Below are 19,091 nucleotides of genomic sequence, written 5' to 3'. Positions count from 1 at the left end.
GCCTAAGGCAGACAATAAAACAGATTTCCAAACTTTGTCCCTGATGTACTATTCTAGTCACCTGGTCTATACAATGCCTTTTGCTCTTACAATTTGAATATTCTACCGGTAAAGCTTATGCAAATCTACATTTGCAAGTGATAGTGCTTTTCCTGATGAAAAATCACAAAGGTAATGTGAGAAAAGTTGATCATGCGCTGTGAACTGGCTTATTGTGTATACATTCTTACACTATTTTTTTTCCTATGTGCATCAACAGAATCATAGCAGTAGAGAAGAAGGAAAGAAAACTCCAAGAGATGGCCAGCAAGAGTAAGTAAAAAAGATTATTTTATTTTATTTTGTATTCATTGTCATCTATTATGTACTTTGCCACTTTGTTTATCATCTCTACATTCCCAGGTGAAAACCTTCCATCCTGGCATCAACCTGATATAATAATAATAATAATATAGGATATTTATATTGCGCACATATCCACCTTTTTAGGTGCTCAAGGCGCTCCTATATTACCCGGCTAAGCTAGGCGTTCATAGTGCACACAGCTTCTTAAGGAATTACTTCCTACCGGTACCCATTTACCTCACCTGGGTTGAGTGCAGCACATTGTGGATCAGTTTCTTGCTGAAGGAAATTACGCCATGGCTGGGATTCGAACCCACAACCTTCTGTTTCAAAGTCCGAAGACTAATCCACTGGGCCACAACGCTCCACGTTTACTTATATCAATAAGTACACCAATATCGGAGAAACACAACAAAGAAAATGTGACAAAAGTTCAGCAAGTAATACCAAAGTTATGACTTCTTGAAAATTTGTGATGTCATAAAAGTAGCTGCCCCATCGTTCATGTAGTATTAGCAATTCCACACATACAGAATTCCAACTTTTAAAGATTTTTTGATTGAAATATAAGGATAAAGTAAAAGGGATGTACATATTAAGTTGCTCGTCTGATCTTGTTATATAATAACAAGTATTCATTATTTTTCCAAATCCATCTCAAATGTATGCCTGCATATGCTAATGTAGCACCCTAATCAGATTATCGGTCTATGTTCAACTTCATTAGAATTTTTTACAGGAGCTATTGGAATATATCCTTAAAGGGGAAGTTCACCCTGACAAAGAGTTTATTGTAAAAATAGCAGAAAAAAAATAATCAAAAATATTGCCAGAGGTTTGAGAAAAATCCATCAAAGAATGTAAATCAATGAAATATCATTTTCCCATAAAATTTGAAAACTTAAGGTTTTTACTGTACCTTCAGTATATCAGTAGACAAATAATATGACACCCATTTCTACAAAAAAAAACAAATAAGTCATCTAAATAGTAGACCGGCCAAACCTCAAAAAGTGCTCTAGATAAGGATTCGACGGCAAAATTTGTTAATGCTTGGCATCCCAGCTAATAGTCTTGCAAAAATACCCAGGAATAGCGTATGGCCGGATGCCAAGCGCAATTTTGCGTGAAAATGTCATTTTTAGCGTAAAATCTGAAAGACTGTCGAAAATTACGCATTTTGATATTTTGACGGATTATCATCATATTTTTGATTATCTTTGATATGAAACTATTTTTATTCAGAGTTTCAAATTATAAGTTTACTAAATATGCATTTCAAATTTGAATATTACACACATACATATGGCACAGGAAAACATAAAACCGCGATTTCCGCGAAATAAAAGTTTGTGAAAACTATCAATAGTTTGAAGTTTTTTTACGCAACATAAATTCTTCGATTTAAATGCGTTTATCCATCGAATGTATAGTAAATGTTCTAGTGCCACAAATATTAAAAGAATTTTCAAGTAAGATGGTAGATATCTCATTTTATGTTATCCGAAAGGAGACAATGTGCATTTTACCAGGTGCGCATTTTGAAAGAAAAATTGAAAATACCGTACATTATGTACATAATTACATGTATAAGTACATACTAAAGCGAGTTTTTATTTACATGTATAAGTCCATAATAAAGCGAGTTTTTAATTGGGTAGCACAATTTGTCAATTCCTTGCATCCCAGCTAAAGTCTTGCGGAAATACTGAGGATTATCTTTGATATGGAATTGTTTTTATTCAGAGTTTCAAATTATAAGTCTACTAAATATGGATTTCAATTTGGAATATTACACACACATATATGGCAATATGACACAAAAAATCGTGATTTACTCGAAATAAAAGTTTGTGAACACTATCAATAGCTCTTAGTTTTTTTTACAACTCAAATTCTTCGATTTAGATTGGTTCATCTATTGAATATCGATCGTTTCTAATGTCACAAAATAATATCAAAATAATTTTTAAGTAAGGTGGAAGAGATAATTTCCGAAATGGGACATGCAAAATTTATCGGGGAGGGGAGGGGGATTTTGAGTGTAAAATTGTAAATTATAAACATAATTACATGAATAAGTACTTAAAAACGAATTACAAAAATTCTGGCCGCAACTGCCTCTGCCCCTCCCTCCCCCGCTGTCTAAGGTCATGTATATTGTCTGAAAGGATTACATGGAGCTGAAAGTATCCCGCTTTTGCGCTAACGGTTTTGTTTAGTAAGATATTCATCTTTTTCCACATTGAAAACATGTTTAAAATCATTCATTCAAATCGAAATTTTCAGTTCACGCTTCGCGCTCGCATCAAATGCTATAATCTAATACTGATCACTGTTCATGATTTGACGATTTTTATTTTACCTCATTTGCTAAGAAAGCGTGAATGCTTCTAAGCTAGCAACTAGAGGAGCGATAGCTTAAGGTACTCTCCGAGGGACCTATAATGATGATTAAAATGCCTTACTACCATTACTAGTATAAGGCATTTAAATGCTTTACTTGGCACTACCGCACTAAGTGGGAATCGAACCCAGGCCACCGGAATTCGAAACCCCCTCACTACCGATTGAGCTATCGCCCCTTAGAATGTTTCGTTTCTAATAAAAAAAACGACTCGGCTTGTACTGGATTCTTTTTAAACAGATTATAATATTGTTTATTTCAAAACTTCATCAAAATGTCCAGTTCAATAATTGGAATATAAATATCAGATTGCGTTTCGCGCTCACATCAAAAGCCTATAGATTTTTTTTATAAATGTATTAAATGCTGCGTTTTAATGTCAGAATATAAAAAATATTAACATTTCAATTAAATATGAATCATGTTCATGATTACACTTACGAATTGTGTAACTTTCTAACTTTCAGCTATTGATTTCATGGCATATTAAAAAAATGCTCGCATTATTCAAATAGGACTTGTCAGATACTTAATTGTGCTTGTGAGAATCTATTTTGGTACCCACTGCAAAATACCAAGCCCCGCCCCCGTACTTCTCTGTTGATAAAATCCTAGCTACGCTGCTGGTGAGTGCAGCTGACTGACCAATCGTTTTTAAACAAGGGAAGAATTTGTGTTTATTAAGAAAAAAATTACAATAATTACATTCAATTGAGGCAATAATGAATAAATAAATATATATTGATGTATAAATAACAGATAAAAATTAATGAATAAGTAAATGACCCCCTCCCCAACAAGCTTTCGATCATTTTGCTTCAATTTTTTATGCCTTTTCTTGATTTTATTTTTGTTTGGGGGAGGGGGCAAGTTTCTCCCATCACCTCCATGCATCCTCTATCAAAAGGCTTATGTCAGTGTCCGTAGCTCATTTCCCCCAATTTTAGAATTTAGAAGGCATTATTTCATGCAACTGAGGTCTCTTTAATCAGTTAAATGAACAATTCATAAGACCAGAAATTAAAATAGATCGGCCAATAACCATTTGCATGAGCTAAGAGTTTTCATCTGTGGAGAATAATGTTTGAAATACCAAAAGAGTAGTTTCTTAAAGGTCAAGTCCACCCCAGGAAAATGCTGACTTGAATAAATAGAGAAAAATCAAACTAGCATAGTGCTGAAAATTTCATCAAAATCGGATGTATAATATAAGAAAGTTACATTTCAAAGTTTTGCTTATATTTTTAACAAAACAGTGATATGCACAACTAGGTGAGTCAGTCGATGATGTCCATCACTTAATATTTCTTTTGTTTTGGTATTGTTTGAATTATACAGTATTTCATTTTTTTTTATCCATATGACAATTAGGACCAACCTGACTGAACCATATATTATAAAACAATGCTAATTCCACAAGCTCAGGGAGGAATTAATCGTTGTATAACTTGACAATGAAGAGAAACTTAGAATAATTCATATTTCATATATTAAAATGCAAAAAAATAGTTAGTGGATGACGTCATAGTCCCCTCATTTGCTTACCAGCCAGGATGTGTATATATCTGTTTTGTGAAATTAAGCAAAACTTAAAAATGTCATAACATTCTTATTTTACATCCGATTTTGATGAAATTTTCAGTGTAATGCTTATTGGATTTTTTTTCTCTTTTCAATCAAATCAATTTTATGTTGGGGTGGACTTGTCCTTTAAAGTTCACATTTCAATTCTTAAAATCATTTCATCACAGTGTATTGCCATTTTGGGAAATGCCATCGCACGACCATTATGAAAAACAAATCTAAAGGCTAATGACCAGCGTCCAGCGCATATATTGTACACTCTAAAAAATGAAGTGCTAATTTAGCTCTTGCACTTCGGAGTGCTGATTTGTCTAGTTCAAATTTGAACGCGAAAAATCAGCACTCCGAAGTGCAGTCACTATACACGCCAGAGGCGTCGATTATGGGGGGGCAGGGGGGGCGATCGCCCCACCAATGAAAATATTGGGGGGGGCAAACATATCGTTTTGCCCCCCCAATAATTCCGCATGTGCTAAAAATAAAATAAGATTGTAATGTTACACAGAAATCAGCAAGCGAGATTGAGATACACAACTCGTTCTTCGTCTAAAATCGTGCTCAAAATGTCCACTTTTCAGATTGGAATATCAAAAAATTTCAGCTCGCGCTTCGCGTTCGCATCATTTGTAAAACAAAAACCCATACTTTCCATGATTAAATAGGTGAATATGGTCCCGTTTTCAGTTCTAAACCTCAAAAGAACTCCCACTTCGATTTGCAATAATCTTTTGTTGGATATATATCTTGTTCTTTATTAAAAACGTCCATTAAAGTCAATTTTTTTCATATCGAAATATCAAAATTTTCAGCTAACGCTTCGCGCTCGCATTAATCTGCGTGTGAGATATATATATGTGTGTGTGTGTGTGTGTGTGTGTATATATATATATATATATATATATATATATGTGTGTGTGTACACACATATACAGTGCGTCCCAGAAAAAACGAAACCGAGATTTAGCGATCATTTATCATTACTTAATCATAAATAAAATAGACAAATGACCTACCAATTTAAAGCTTAGAATCTCCTCTTTCATCTGATATTACATACATTATTTCTCATTCACGCATGAGTGAGCAAATACAATTTGAAGAAAGGATATCAAAAACTCATTTGGCGGGGGGTATCTGGGTTTCAAAAAGAAAACCACATTTTTGAAAAGTTCAATATCTCCTCTTTAATTTGATACCTAAATTACAGAAAATGGTCAAAAAATAAGAAAGTTCTGGTCATTTGAAATAAGGCTTGAATTTCAATAATTTCATAAAATGAAGAGGTTCTCCAGGCTGGCTTTCAAACTCACTCGACACTCCGTTTTGTTGACGATCAGCCATGCATTGAATCTTTTGTTCACCATGTGAAAGCTTCTGTGGGAAAACGTTTATCTCATGAAATTATGGAAATGCAAGCCTTATTTCAAATGACCAGAACTTTTTTATTTCTTGACCATTTTCTGTAATTGAGGTACCAAATTAAAGAGCAGATATTTAACTTTTCAGAAATGTGGTTTTCTTTTTGAAACCCAGATACCCCTCGCCAAATGAGATTTTGGTATCCTTTCTTCACATTGTTTTTGCTCACTCATGCGTGAATAAGAAATAAGCTAAGTAATATCAGATGAAAGAGGAGATTCTAAGCTTTAAATTGGTAGGTCATTTGTCTATTTTATTTATGATTAAGTAATGATAAATGATCGCTAAATCTCGGTTTCGTTTATTCTGGGACGCACTGTATAGGCATATGTGTGTGTGTGTGAGTTTGTTTGTTTTGTGTGATCGAGCGCCTTTGGAAAATTGATTCATGATTTTGCCCCCCCAATCTGAAAAATGGATCAACGCCCCTGATACACGCTCTTTAAGAGCTAAATTAGCACTTCATTTTTTAGAGTGTATGGTCGTACAACTGCATTTCCCAAAAGGGCATTGGTATGTCAAGGGCTGCAGGGTCGGGCTGTCCGGCCCCCGTCTTAGACTACGATGTATAACAACATGGACCTGTGATAAAAGCAAATGCAAAAACTTTGATGAAGTAAAATGAATTGAATGAAAATTATAATTTGCAATGCAAAAGACCAAATAACATTTATTATTCATATTTCAACATAATAATTATAGCAGCAGGACAATGGAAACAACTGCAATTAATAATTATTCACAAAAACGCCATCCATAGCTCATCGAACCTAAATAACGTATAACCTTGATCATGTAAACTGAAATTTGTGCAAAATAATCGATGATACTTTAATACACTCTAAAAAATGAAGTGCTAATTCAGCTCTTAAAGAGCGTGTATAGTGACTGCACTTCGGAGTGCTGATTTTTCTCGTTCAAATTTGTACTAGACAACTCAGCACTCCGAAGTGCAGTCCCTATACACGCTCTTTAAGAGCTGAATTAGCACTTCATTTTTTAGAGTGTACCCTTATGATCAAGTGTAATCTTTAACTGGATCAATAAAAAAAATAAGTTATGATGACATTTAAAAAAATACCCCCATATGGCCTAAGTTCAGTGATGTCATTAATTTTTTTTCTATGAAATTTTGAAAAATGTAACTTTGGTTAAGATTTCAAGGTTGATATGACGCTGTTATATCAAAACTACCGTCACCTCCACCGGAGAAGTGGCTCCTTTAGCCCTGCTCTGCTAGTATGCCGGCGAGACAAAAAATAGGTACTGCCGTGCAACGGCCATTTTTGTCTCACCTGCGAAGCAGAGTGAGACTATAGGCGCCGCTTTTCCGACGGCGACGGGGGCGGCGGCGTCAACATCAAATCTTAACCTGAGGTTAAGTTTTTGAAATGACGTCATAACTTAGAAAGTATATGGACCTAGTTAATATACTTTCTAAGTTTTTGAAATGACGTCATAACTTAGAAAGTATATGGACCTAGTTAATAAAACTTGGCCATAACTTCGGGCATAAGGTTAATCAAGTATTACTGAACATCCTATTAGAGTTTCATGTCACATGACCATGTTGGAGGAATCAACATCAAAATCTTAACCTGAGGTTAAGTTTTTGAAATGTCATCATAACTTAGAAAATATATGGACCTAGTTCATGAAACTTGGACATAAGGTTAATCAAGTATCACTGAACATCCTGCATGAGTTTCACGTCACATGACCAAGGTCAAAGGTCATTTAGGGTCAATGAACTTTGGCCGAATTGGGGATATCTGTTGAATTCCCATCATAACTTTGAAAGTTTATGGATCTGATTCATGAAACTTGGACATAATAGTAATCAAGCATCACTGAACATTTTGTGCAAGTTTCAGGTCTAATGATTAAGGTCAAAGGTCATTTAGGGTCAATGAACTTTGGCCGAATCGGGGGTGTCTGTTGAATTACCATCATAACTTTGAAAGTTTATTGGTCTAGTTCATTAAACTTGGACATTAGAGTAATCAAGTATCACAGAACATCCTGTGCGCGTTTCAGGTCACATGACCAAGGTCAAAGGTCAATGAACTTTCTCCGAATTGGATGTATCTGTTGAATTACCATCATAACTTTGAAAATTTATGGATCTGATTCATGAAACCTGTACATAAGAGTAATCAAGTATCACTGAACATCCTGTGCGAGTTTCAGGTCACATGATCAAGGTCAAAGGTCATGTAAGGTCAGTGAACTTTGGCCATGTTGGGTTTTTTTGTTGAATAACCATCATATCTCTGTAAGTTTATTGGTCTAGTTCATAAAAAGAGGAGATAAGAGTAACCATGTATCCATAGGCGGCGGAGCAGAGGATTATCTTTTGTGTTTGGGGGGGGGGACGCAACAATAGCCGTCCCCCCCCCCCAAACACAAAAGATAATCTTCTGCTCCGCCGCCAATGCATGTATCACTGAACATCTTGTGCGAGTTAGAGTAGTATTCAAAGTCAGCACTGCTGCTATATTGAACCACGTGATGCAGGTGAGACGGCCAGAGGCATTCCACTTGTTTAAAATATGCTTTGATAATCAAATAACTGAAGTAAAATGTAGATTGACAGAGTGGTTTAAAAATGCTATTTCAATCGCTTTATTCATACATGTATGTTTTCTATGATTTTGGATATAGATATTTCTGTAAAATTAATGCTACCATGGTAACGGCAAATTAAATATCAGACCTATTTCTGAATATCGCCACAGGTAGATTTAAGTTCAGCACCAATTCAAGTTCGCGGAAATAGCAAGAAGATCAAACTCTACAAAAGCAAACATAATCCTATATCATATCATGACGAGTATCGCACTGATATAAGCTATGTGCAATATCGATATAATATTGTGCGCTGTTTATTTTTATCAGAAATATGCATCTGATAAAATAATGTGCATTGTTATATTTCGCATATCTTGCATCTTATTTCAATATTTGTTTTCACTATATGTGTCATGACAACAATTATTAAGTATTTATTCGGTTAGCACTAAATCTTGACGATATTGAGATGCGGAACACAAACATTATACCATCAATAGTTTTTACAAACCTTTATTTTGAGTAAATCACGATTTTATATTTCATATTGCCATATATGTGTGTGTAATATTCAAATTTGAAATGCATATTTAGTAGACTTATAATTTGAAACTCTTAATAAAAACAATTCCATATCAAAGATAATCAAAAATATGATGATAATCCGTCAAAATATCAAAATGCGTGATTTTCGACAGTCTTTCAGATTTTACGCGAAAAATGATACTTTCACGCAAAAGTGCACTTGGCATCCGCCCGTACGCTATTCCTCAGTATTTCCGCAAGACTTTTAGCTGGGATGCAAGGAATTGACAAATTGTGCTATCCAATTAAAAACTCGCTTTATTATGGACTTATACATGTAAATAAAAACTCGCTTTAGTATGTACTTATACATGTAATTATGTACATAATGTACGGTATTTTCAATTTTTCTTTCAAAATGCGCACCTGGTAAAATGCACATTGTCTCCTTTCGGATAACATAAAATGAGATATCTACCATCTTACTTGAAAATTCTTTTAATATTTGTGGCACTAGAACATTTACTATACATTCGATGGATAAACGCATTTAAATCGAAGAATTTATGTTGCGTAAAAAAACTTCAAACTATTGATAGTTTTCACAAACTTTTATTTCGAGGAAATCGCAGTTTTATGTTTCCCTGTGCCATATGTGTGTGTGTAATATTCAAATTTGAAATGCATATTTAGTAGACTTATAGTTTGAAACTCTGAATAAAAATAGTTTCATATCAAAGATAATCAAAAATATGATGATAATCCGTCAAAATATCAAAATGCGTAATTTTCGACAGTCTTTCAGATTTTACGCTAAAAATGACATTTTCACGCAAAATTGCGCTTGGCATCCGGCCATACGCTATTCCTGGGTATTTTTGCAAAACTTTTAACTGGGATGCCAAGCATTAGCAAGCATTAACAAATTTTGCCGTCCAAAGTATAAAAAATCGTTTTGGCCGGTCTACTATCTTGATCCATTAAAAATGGAAATTTAATAATTTTACATTACATAACATATGGGGCAAGCTGCTCATTTATGACATCAAAAATTCAAAACTTTTAATTCTAATAACTTTCTTGATATTATATTTGATTTTCATCAAACCACCAATATTTTTATTCATCAGGGTGATAAGTCCCCTTTAAACAGTGAACATTTCTTAGATTTGAAAACAATTACCCTTCTCTAAAGAGCTTTTCATATACCCTGTTATTATACTTGTTATTTTTATCAGGGTACCCAGGCAGTTGTTTGCTCCAGTCATACCACCCATACCAAGGAGAAAACCTAAAGACACATTAATTGGTAAGGCTATTAAAGCTTGTGTATAGCTTTGGTAATGGGTCAATAATGTGATTGATAATCGAATATCATCTAATATGACAATCTTACTGAAGCGTAGAGACCGTTAGATATTTTTCTAACTGCACTTCTCTGAGAAAATTTCAAATATTCAAATCTTGGATATATAGCGCCCTCTCTCGGTGATGCTTGTTTTAAATTAAAAAAATGGGCATTCAAGCACTTATCTTATAAATTTAGTGATTCGATATCCAAAAGTTACAAAGAACATATCTTGAAAGTTTCAGCCCATTCCATGATTTGGAATAGGATTTAATTTAATTTTGAAGACAAAAACACACAGATATTTTAATTTGATCGGGTGACCCGATCAAGTTAAATTTCCATGTAAAATCGCAAAATTTATCCTGTAAAACACATTTTCATTTCATATCCTCCACATCATAACTGTTATAGGGCATATCCATTCATATTAGCTAGCAATGAATTGGAATAGTGATAGGTGCATTTTGGTGGATTTACCAAAACTTTACACAAGCTTTAAGTATTTTTATATGATTTTCAAGTAAGAGTTGATTTACTTTGATTTCTTCATGAAACAGGCTTACATGTATGCAGTTCCATCTAAACACATGGGAAGTAACATAAATATGACTGTGTCCTATTGCATTTGGAAGGGAAAAAATGTAGAATAGTGTCCATGGTTTGGTTTCAGAATTCAGATGATTTGATTGGCTCTAAATGGGTCCTGTGAGTTGTTTGGAGTAAGATTGATGTATAATTAGCAGGGATGGATCCAACCCAATTAAACATGGTTCATGCAAAAATAAAGTCCCTGGAATGGTAACTGGATCCACTTCTGGAATGGAATGAATCAGATGTTATTCATCATTATTCACTCAAAGTTTATCCTTTTTTTCCACTTCTGCATTTATTCCACTTTTATCAACCATCATTTTGGGTGTGAAAAGCTTGTATCTCAAAATCTAAAAAAATAAAAAGGACAGTTAAAAAAAAAATAGATTCTTGAGAAATGACACAAGTGACAAGCTCTTTTGCCCGAATAGATATAGGAATTTGAAAATTATTTTCAGAAAATGTGAGCTTCCCACCATTTATATTTTTCTAAAATCAGTTTCTTCTAAGCTGCCCTCAACCGGCCTGTTAATCTCAATTTGTCATGCAGGTTTTAAATCCCGCTTTAATAGTCCACAACTGCGGGGTGGCAGGATTCACTTAAACAATCATGTCTAATCGCGCCACATCCAAGCCTGCTAACCGTACATCAACTTCAGTCCAAGCAACACTCCTACAAGTTGATTAACTAATTTCATCTGAATTCGGATACCCAAGCACTTGCTTTTCTAATGGGTCCTTCCATTTTAAAACTCTTTATTATGTTTATAATATTTCTGTAATTGCTTTGTTTTACTATGGAAATTTATCATACATTGAATCTCAATTGTTATTTTGTTCTGTTGAAAATGATAAAAAAAACAATTTATAACTTCATACTCAAATAGATCCCCCTCAGCCTCCTCACTTCTTAACCCAATATCTGCTTTCCTCTACGGCTTGCTTCTTCGATGTCTTCTTCACTCCCCCTCCCTCCCCCCATCCCCCTGCTCCCCTCTGATCAATGAGATATCACACCTTATAAACACATATTTTTCTCATTAGATGGGGGTACACAGACATCAGAGATGGGCCAGACAACCCGTGTGGTTGTTGTGCCTGTCAGCAAACCACCACAAGAGGGCAGCAGTGTGATTTGGAACCCCTACACAGCAGGAGACGAGACAGCCAGGTTATCCCCATCTCTAGAACCAGTAAGACCTCCTTTAATTAATATACAGCACTAGCTTACCTAGGGTAGGGGGCATACTCCCCCCCCCCCCCCGATTATCATGTCACATGACCAACGTCAAAGGTCATTTAGGGTCAGTGAACTTAGACCATGTTGGAGGAATCAACATCAAAATCTTTACCTAGGGTTAAGTTTTTGAAATGTCATCATAACTTAGAAAATATATGGACCTAGTTCATAATGCACTGCTTCATGCCGAGTGTTGAATGTAGGCAACAACAATACAATGTTTGGCAAGACCAGATCAGTGCTTCTACTTGTCAAAACGAAACCTCCTTGAATTTACTCTGAGAGTTACTGTAATTTTACAAAATATCTCAGAATTTTCCAACTGTTCTCCAGTCTTTCATAAGATGTTATACTTCTCTTCTATACACAAAAAAGATGAAATATAGGGCCCAGTGCCATAATGAGCTAAACTTTTTAAGGGGCGAAATATGACCAAAGACCTAAATCGGGCCAAAGAATTGCAAGTGAGCCAAAATGCTGACATTTTCATTACAAAGATCCAATTTTGTGACAGATTTTGACATAATATTCAGAAAATGATATTCTCGAAAATGATGACTTGCCGGAATTTCTCACTTCCCGAAATGATAGTGGAAAATAGCAAAACTTTGCGGAATTTTCTTGATTTTGGGAAGAGTGGAAGCACTGGCCCAGATACACAAATTTTGTTGAATGCAATACTTTATCACCTGCCAACACAATTAACATGGCAGAATTCAAACAGTTTGAATATGTTAATTTTCTGGTGGAGTTCACTAAAATTTGTTGTACCACCACAGTGTATATTATTGTATTGTTGTAATCATCATCTGTATTCATGAAAAAGACCGAATTACCTGTCCTACCAACAGACATTACTCATGTAGACAGACAGAGATTCGGGTGTAGATAGATTTGTGGAGGTTGTTACGGTAAACACCATGTATGTAGTCCTGAAAAGAACTGTTTGTTATTCTGTCTTGATTGGATGTTAGCTCTGAAAAGAACTGTTTACGTTTCGACCAGCGTGTTCTGGTCGTCATCAGGAATGATGATCCACTTGAAAAACTTGGGTTTATAACCAGGGGCCCGTTGCAGAAAGAGTTTAAACGCAAGTCAAAAAATCAATCGCAAGTCCCAAATGCGCTCTGTTGATTGGTTGAAAACCAAGTTACGCATGATATTTAGAGTTGCGATTGATTGCAACTCTTTCTGCAACGGGCCCCTGGGGTCGGTTAAAAAGAAGTAATTAAGGTTTAGCCAATAGGAAAGCAGGAACGAAGAGGAAATGAAAGATGAACCAAAAGGAAGGCAGGAGGATAGAGATTGGTCAGTAGGTAATTGATAACTAAAACTCTCTTTGATCTAGATATAATTTTGTATGGATTTTCTTCTTCGTTGACTCTTTATGCTGTACATTTAAACCACTTTCCTTCTTTTTTGATAGGCATCTCTTCCTGGTGGTCTGAACGCATCTCCAATCCCTAGCCCCAGGGGTGTATCATCCACTCACCAGCAGAGTCTCGTGTCCTCCAGGGAGCGAAGACCCGACGGAGATAGCCTCCGAGGAACCAAACAGGGCGTGGTCGAACGCTACGCAGACATGCTCCAAGAGATGCTGACAAGCCAGCTCCCGCTTCCCCCGGAAGAAGGGGACGACATCCCATCCAAGAGCTCCCACAAGCGCGGCGTTGCGCTCCTCGAAGGAGAACCGGACTACGACTGGTCCTTTGACCGCAGCATCAACGGCTCGCAGAGGTCGGGGTCAAAAACGCGGTCACCGCTCCCGAACAGGACAAAACCAAACGAAGCCGAGAAGGGCTCGGCATCCACGTCCGTCGATGATCAGTTGCCGTCACTTAGCAAGAAGGAGAAGGGGGTTGGTAAGGCGGTGGATAAGTTTTACGATGAATTGGACGTGTCTACGAATCTGAAATACCCGACGGGACAGTATTCGCCTCAGGTTGCAAATGCGGTGAGGGAAGAACTGATAAGATTGACAAGAAGGATGGGGGATGGGGAGGAGAGTGGATTGGTTTGAATTCCATTCCCTTTCAGAGTTTTATTGTTTGTATGGTTTATTTCCAATTCGTCAAATGCCAGTTTGTCTAATTGCCAACTCGTCTTCTATAATTTGCCTACCAATAGTTTGTCCACTCACCACAGGTCTACTTTCACTTGGTCTAATGCCATTCTGTCTAATAACCAGTTGCTAGACAAAGTGATGATTGGACCAAATGGTTAATGTACCAAAAAGAAATGTTGATTGACGGAATCAATTGGCATTAGACTAAATGAAAGTAGACCATGTGCTGAGTGGACGAGTTGGCAGTAGACGAATTGGCCATTGCATGGCAAATGTACCGTGATGGTAACTTATATGCAATGGGGCCCAGGTATGGATAACTAGCAACACAGCATCTTGATTGCATATCTCGGGCTGTTACAAAAATTATAACATTTTGAGAGCAAATTCTTATTTATATGTAGATCCAGTGTGGTCTGTTCAGAAACACTTTTTTTGGAAAAATTCGATTGTAAATGTTAGGGCATTATTTGAGTTACGTTGAAAGAATGCAAGTCAGACCAAAAGAATTTAAATGATTACTAGATGTTCCTTAGGCATAGGCTGATAGGCAGGGTTTGCTGCACGTGGTCTATGAATGAAAATAAACAACCATCACTGAATTTCTGGGAAATTCCCCAAAATTGTCTGGAATATGGTCTAGATTTCCAGAAATTCAGAAATACTGATGTGGGGGGAATTTGATCTTTGAATGGCAAGTTCCTGTGACATAGCCTTATATATATTACATGTACTTTGATGAGTTTGGCCACTGTTTGAGTTACATATAACACCAAAGAACAATGATACTCTAATAAAAAATTGAATGTTGTGCAAGCTTTGTAGGAATAATTTGATACAAACATTCTTTGAATGAAAGTAAAAATCATCAAGAAATTGATTTTTTGGCAACAATATTCACTAAACATTGCACCATCAATGGACTGTATGTAGCCACACACTTTTGTGACATTACAAGCCAATCCGAGACTTGTATTTTGAGGGGCACTTTGCAGACAACACCCAATTGAATATTGCGTTTCCAACATTTGCTAATTCCTGTGAAAATGGCAAGCTGCCGGAACATTGAGTTTAATAGGGTGGTTCTTTTCGGGACAGCAAGGCCTCCATGTTGAAGAAGTTGCAATGTTTGTTTAAAAGCAAGATGACTTCAAATGAACCATTTAATATTATGTATATCATTACACTATGTATCTCTGTAGAGAGTAAGACATTGAACATTCCATTGCAATAAGATAAAAATTTAGGTGCAATGCTTTGAAATATTGTAAATGCAAGTACACCATTAACCTTGTCACTATTCCTTCGCTATTTTCTGATATTTCATAATCCAACAAATTGAAGAAATTATATATTTATGGAACATGGCCATACACAGCTGGGGAGGAGGGGAGGTAATCGCCCATCCAGAAATTGTGAAAGGTTACATTTTTTACTGAGAATTTTTACTATATTTAACCATCGTAGGCACAGAATCTTTCAATTTTACTTTACAAAATGCAAAAGCGCCCCAAAGACAGGCTTGGTTGCTTTGCTCCCTTGATTTCGAATTCTTTCGAAAAGTTTATGCTTCATGTTCTCCCCCAGCGAAAAAAGTTATGCGTACGACCATATTATTTAATGTACATTGATATGCTTGTACTGAAAAGTAAATGCAAGTGATATATTTATCTTTGTAAAAAAGAATGCTGAGAAACTTATTTTAGTATTCCGGAATCCATCCAATTTTCTTTCTTGCCTCTTACACCAAATTTATTGAAATTGTATATTGTATTGCACCAAAGCAGAAATCAATTATTAAAATATATGAAATATTTATATTTCTATGAAATATTGTGCTTTTAGGAAAAAAAGATGTGGATGATTTTACCATGGGATATGGACATCCTAATGATAAGGTGGCTTTAATAAATCTGAAAATATCATAGAGAAATGTTGATGAATATCTGTAGAAGGAAAGAGTTATGAAGACAGAAAGTTTTGACTCTGTGATGTCACAGATGAGCAGCTCCTACAAATGTCATGTAATACAAAACAAAATAATTATCATCCCCCCCACAAAAAAAAATATTGTGGGGTGGACATCATTTCACACCTTTCATGAAAAAAAGTTTATGATGTGCCATTAAAGCATGGAATTTATGTAACATATTATATTATTATTACACAATGAATTTGGTAGCTGCTCATATAATTTATGACATCACAAATTAAAATAAAAAAAATTATGACTCTATTCTATTATTATTTGAGATGGATTTTCATCATTCTTTCACAAATAATTTTTCTCAAATAACGCTGGGATTTATCAAAACCCACTTATAGTAAGGGTGAACTTCCCCTTTCAGTGCTAGTAAATTTATTACCGTTTTAGTCAAATAAAATGTAACACCTCACAAATCCCCAATTTAAGAAGAAAAAAAGTAATGATTGCATGATCGTTGTATATGGTTGAAAAGAGTATCTTCTAAATAATTTGATACCATATTTATGTTGTATGTGTTCATGCTTGGATTATCAGTAGTTATTCTTTACAGTGATTTAAATTTTGATGTGCGCCAAAGTAAGGCATGATTGCAATAAATGAATCCAAATGCTAGTGATGTCGTAGTCCTACATGAGTTGGTAAACAAATTTGCTAATCCCTTTTTTATGAAATTAATTTGAGAATTTATACCAAAAGTATTGATTAAACAGCTATAATGTAAATCACTGAAAAGGTGTTTTGAAATAGATATTATTGCAACCCTTGTAGGATTATGACACTGACATCTGGATTCATTCATTGCAGTCATGCCTTACTTTGGTGCAAATCAAAATTTACATCACTGCAAAGAATACCTCTTGGTCATCCAAGCATTAACACATACCACATAAATACAGTACCAAATTATTTGGGAGAACATGCTCTTTCAGGCCATAAATGATAATTATGTGTTCATGACATATTTCCTCCTTGAATTGGGGATTTCTGAGGTATCATTTTTTTTTTACTCACTCAGTAGTGCAGCAGACTACAATGTAATTGGCAAAAGTCTAACGTAGCAATCGATTCATTTGATTTTATTGTATAAAGACAATTACATTTTCTGGCCTGTATTCTGAACTCGGATTTGAATTAAAGTGATTGGCTAACATTGGTTTGACTTTTAACAAATCTGAGCTAGATGGTCACACTTGTCACCTGTGTCTGTGATATGTTACAAAAATGAAGCACAGAAAAAATTGTGTTCGAAAATTATTATTTAGTGCTTCAAAAATTGAAATATAAAGTGGCCAGAAACACCATATTAATTTCATCCCATACACTTATGTGTACTATTTAAGTGTCTATAAGACGCCCATTTACAAAATTGGGGTTTGCCTTGTAGTTTTAGCTTTTCATTCTCAATAATGGTTGTTTTCAGAGTCTATTAGTTCTAATACATGCACTTGTACACATGTTTCAACTTAGTTTGAGAATTTTTTAAATCGGCTGCTCACATAGTTAAACAATACCTTTAAACCCCAGTTTAAAGTTGTGGTTTATCCATGGATAGCCAATTGAGGCAAAAATCCCTTACAGTATTCTGGTAATAACTGAAGTATTTGTCTTCATTATGAAAGCCGAAGGAAAAAAAATAAGAAACATTGGAAATATACAATATAAACATAATTATTGAATTTTGGCTCCCCATAATTTCAGCACAGAGTTAGACAATGGTCTAAGTTAAACCTGACTTCGGAATACGGGCCACTATGTATAACTGGCAATAGCTTGGGTTCCATCTGACATTTGCTCCTGTGATATTCCACGCATTAAGCCAAAGATAAACCTGAACTGTGAACCTAACCCTGATCTTAATCCCCTTTTTTTCATTTGAATTTTAAGAAACCCGATAGCAATCACGACCATACCTTCACCTCATCTCTTCAGGGAAATTAACAGAGGGGGCAAGTAATTATGGCAGGAAGAAAATGTGGCATTCCCATTGGGTGAGACTCTTGATTGAACTGCAACAATTGCTTTGGGCTTTATCTTGTCTATAATGTCGGGTAACGGTTACAATAGGGTTTTACATTGGATTTAGGGTAGGGTATACTTAGTAGTCACTGTGTTGAACCCAAGGTCAAAGTTGGCCATTCGATTACTGTGTGGAATTTACAGCAGAGCATTTGTCATCGTAGCAAAAGTTTTAGAACCGTCAGAACAATTTATTTTCCTCCATCTTTTTTATTCCAAGCAAGATGACAGAGTAAAATTACAATGCATGGTTGAAATGAAAATATTGATAATGACTTTGAGCACCAGCAAACGCCGGAAGCTCACCTTCAAGAAGAAATAAAAGACTGCCACGACTCATGAGGCTCTCTACAATAAGCCAGTTCGTAGTTCCTTTCTGCTCATGATCAAATGATTCTACGCATGATCAGAGGAAGGTCATTTGTACAAAGTGACATGGTGGCTTTATATCTAGTGAGATAAGCACCAACTTTGATGTCTTAATCATTCATATATTTTTCTGAATTGTGGTTTTCATTTATGTCCACAAAAAACAATGTGTGTCCACAAACGACTGGTATTTCAGTTTGCCAAGTACATTGTGCAACATGCTATGATATGCATTCAATGTAGGAATGCAACAAATACCTTCATAAAGTGTTCATTGGAGTGCTTTCTAGTCACCTGGTCTATTCAATTTCTTCATCCTGCTATGTAAGGCAAGCTTATGTAATATCCGCTTTGAAAGCTGCCTACCATAATGAAAGAAATGAAAGGTCATTTTACCAAAATTGTCCATGAAGTAACTACGAACTGGCCTATAGCTGGTACACATATAAAATAACATAATGTAAACATAAGTATGCTGAACTATTGACCTAATTGGACTTGTCAATTTATACTCCATAATTTATTTAAGCTATTTATTAGAGGATGACGATGCCATAAAGTAACTTGAAGATAGGCTTGCTGTTGGACTGTTGTACTAATATTTCTTTTCCAAAGGGAAAC

General features: G+C 35.3%; 1 protein-coding gene across 1 annotated transcript in view; it reads left to right on the top strand.

Annotated features, from left to right (window-relative positions):
* LOC121421067 overlaps nucleotides 1-14,138 on the top strand; it is a 34,946-nt gene extending 20,808 nt beyond the window's left edge. Inside the window, exons 3-6 of the mRNA XM_041615680.1 lie at nucleotides 260-312; nucleotides 10,090-10,160; nucleotides 11,838-11,986; nucleotides 13,460-14,138. Of these exons, the coding sequence (XP_041471614.1) occupies nucleotides 260-312; nucleotides 10,090-10,160; nucleotides 11,838-11,986; nucleotides 13,460-14,053 (867 nt within the window). The 3' untranslated portion in view covers nucleotides 14,054-14,138. The remainder of the gene's footprint in view (nucleotides 1-259; nucleotides 313-10,089; nucleotides 10,161-11,837; nucleotides 11,987-13,459) is intronic.
* Nucleotides 14,139-19,091: the final 4,953 nt, after the last annotated feature.

The sequence above is a fragment of the Lytechinus variegatus genome, chromosome 9 (assembly GCF_018143015.1).
Source record: "Lytechinus variegatus isolate NC3 chromosome 9, Lvar_3.0, whole genome shotgun sequence".
In the NCBI taxonomy this organism is placed as follows: domain Eukaryota; kingdom Metazoa; phylum Echinodermata; class Echinoidea; order Temnopleuroida; family Toxopneustidae; genus Lytechinus; species Lytechinus variegatus.
The sequence above is the reverse complement of the archived record's forward strand: the minus strand, read 5'-3'. Positions and strand labels throughout refer to the sequence as shown.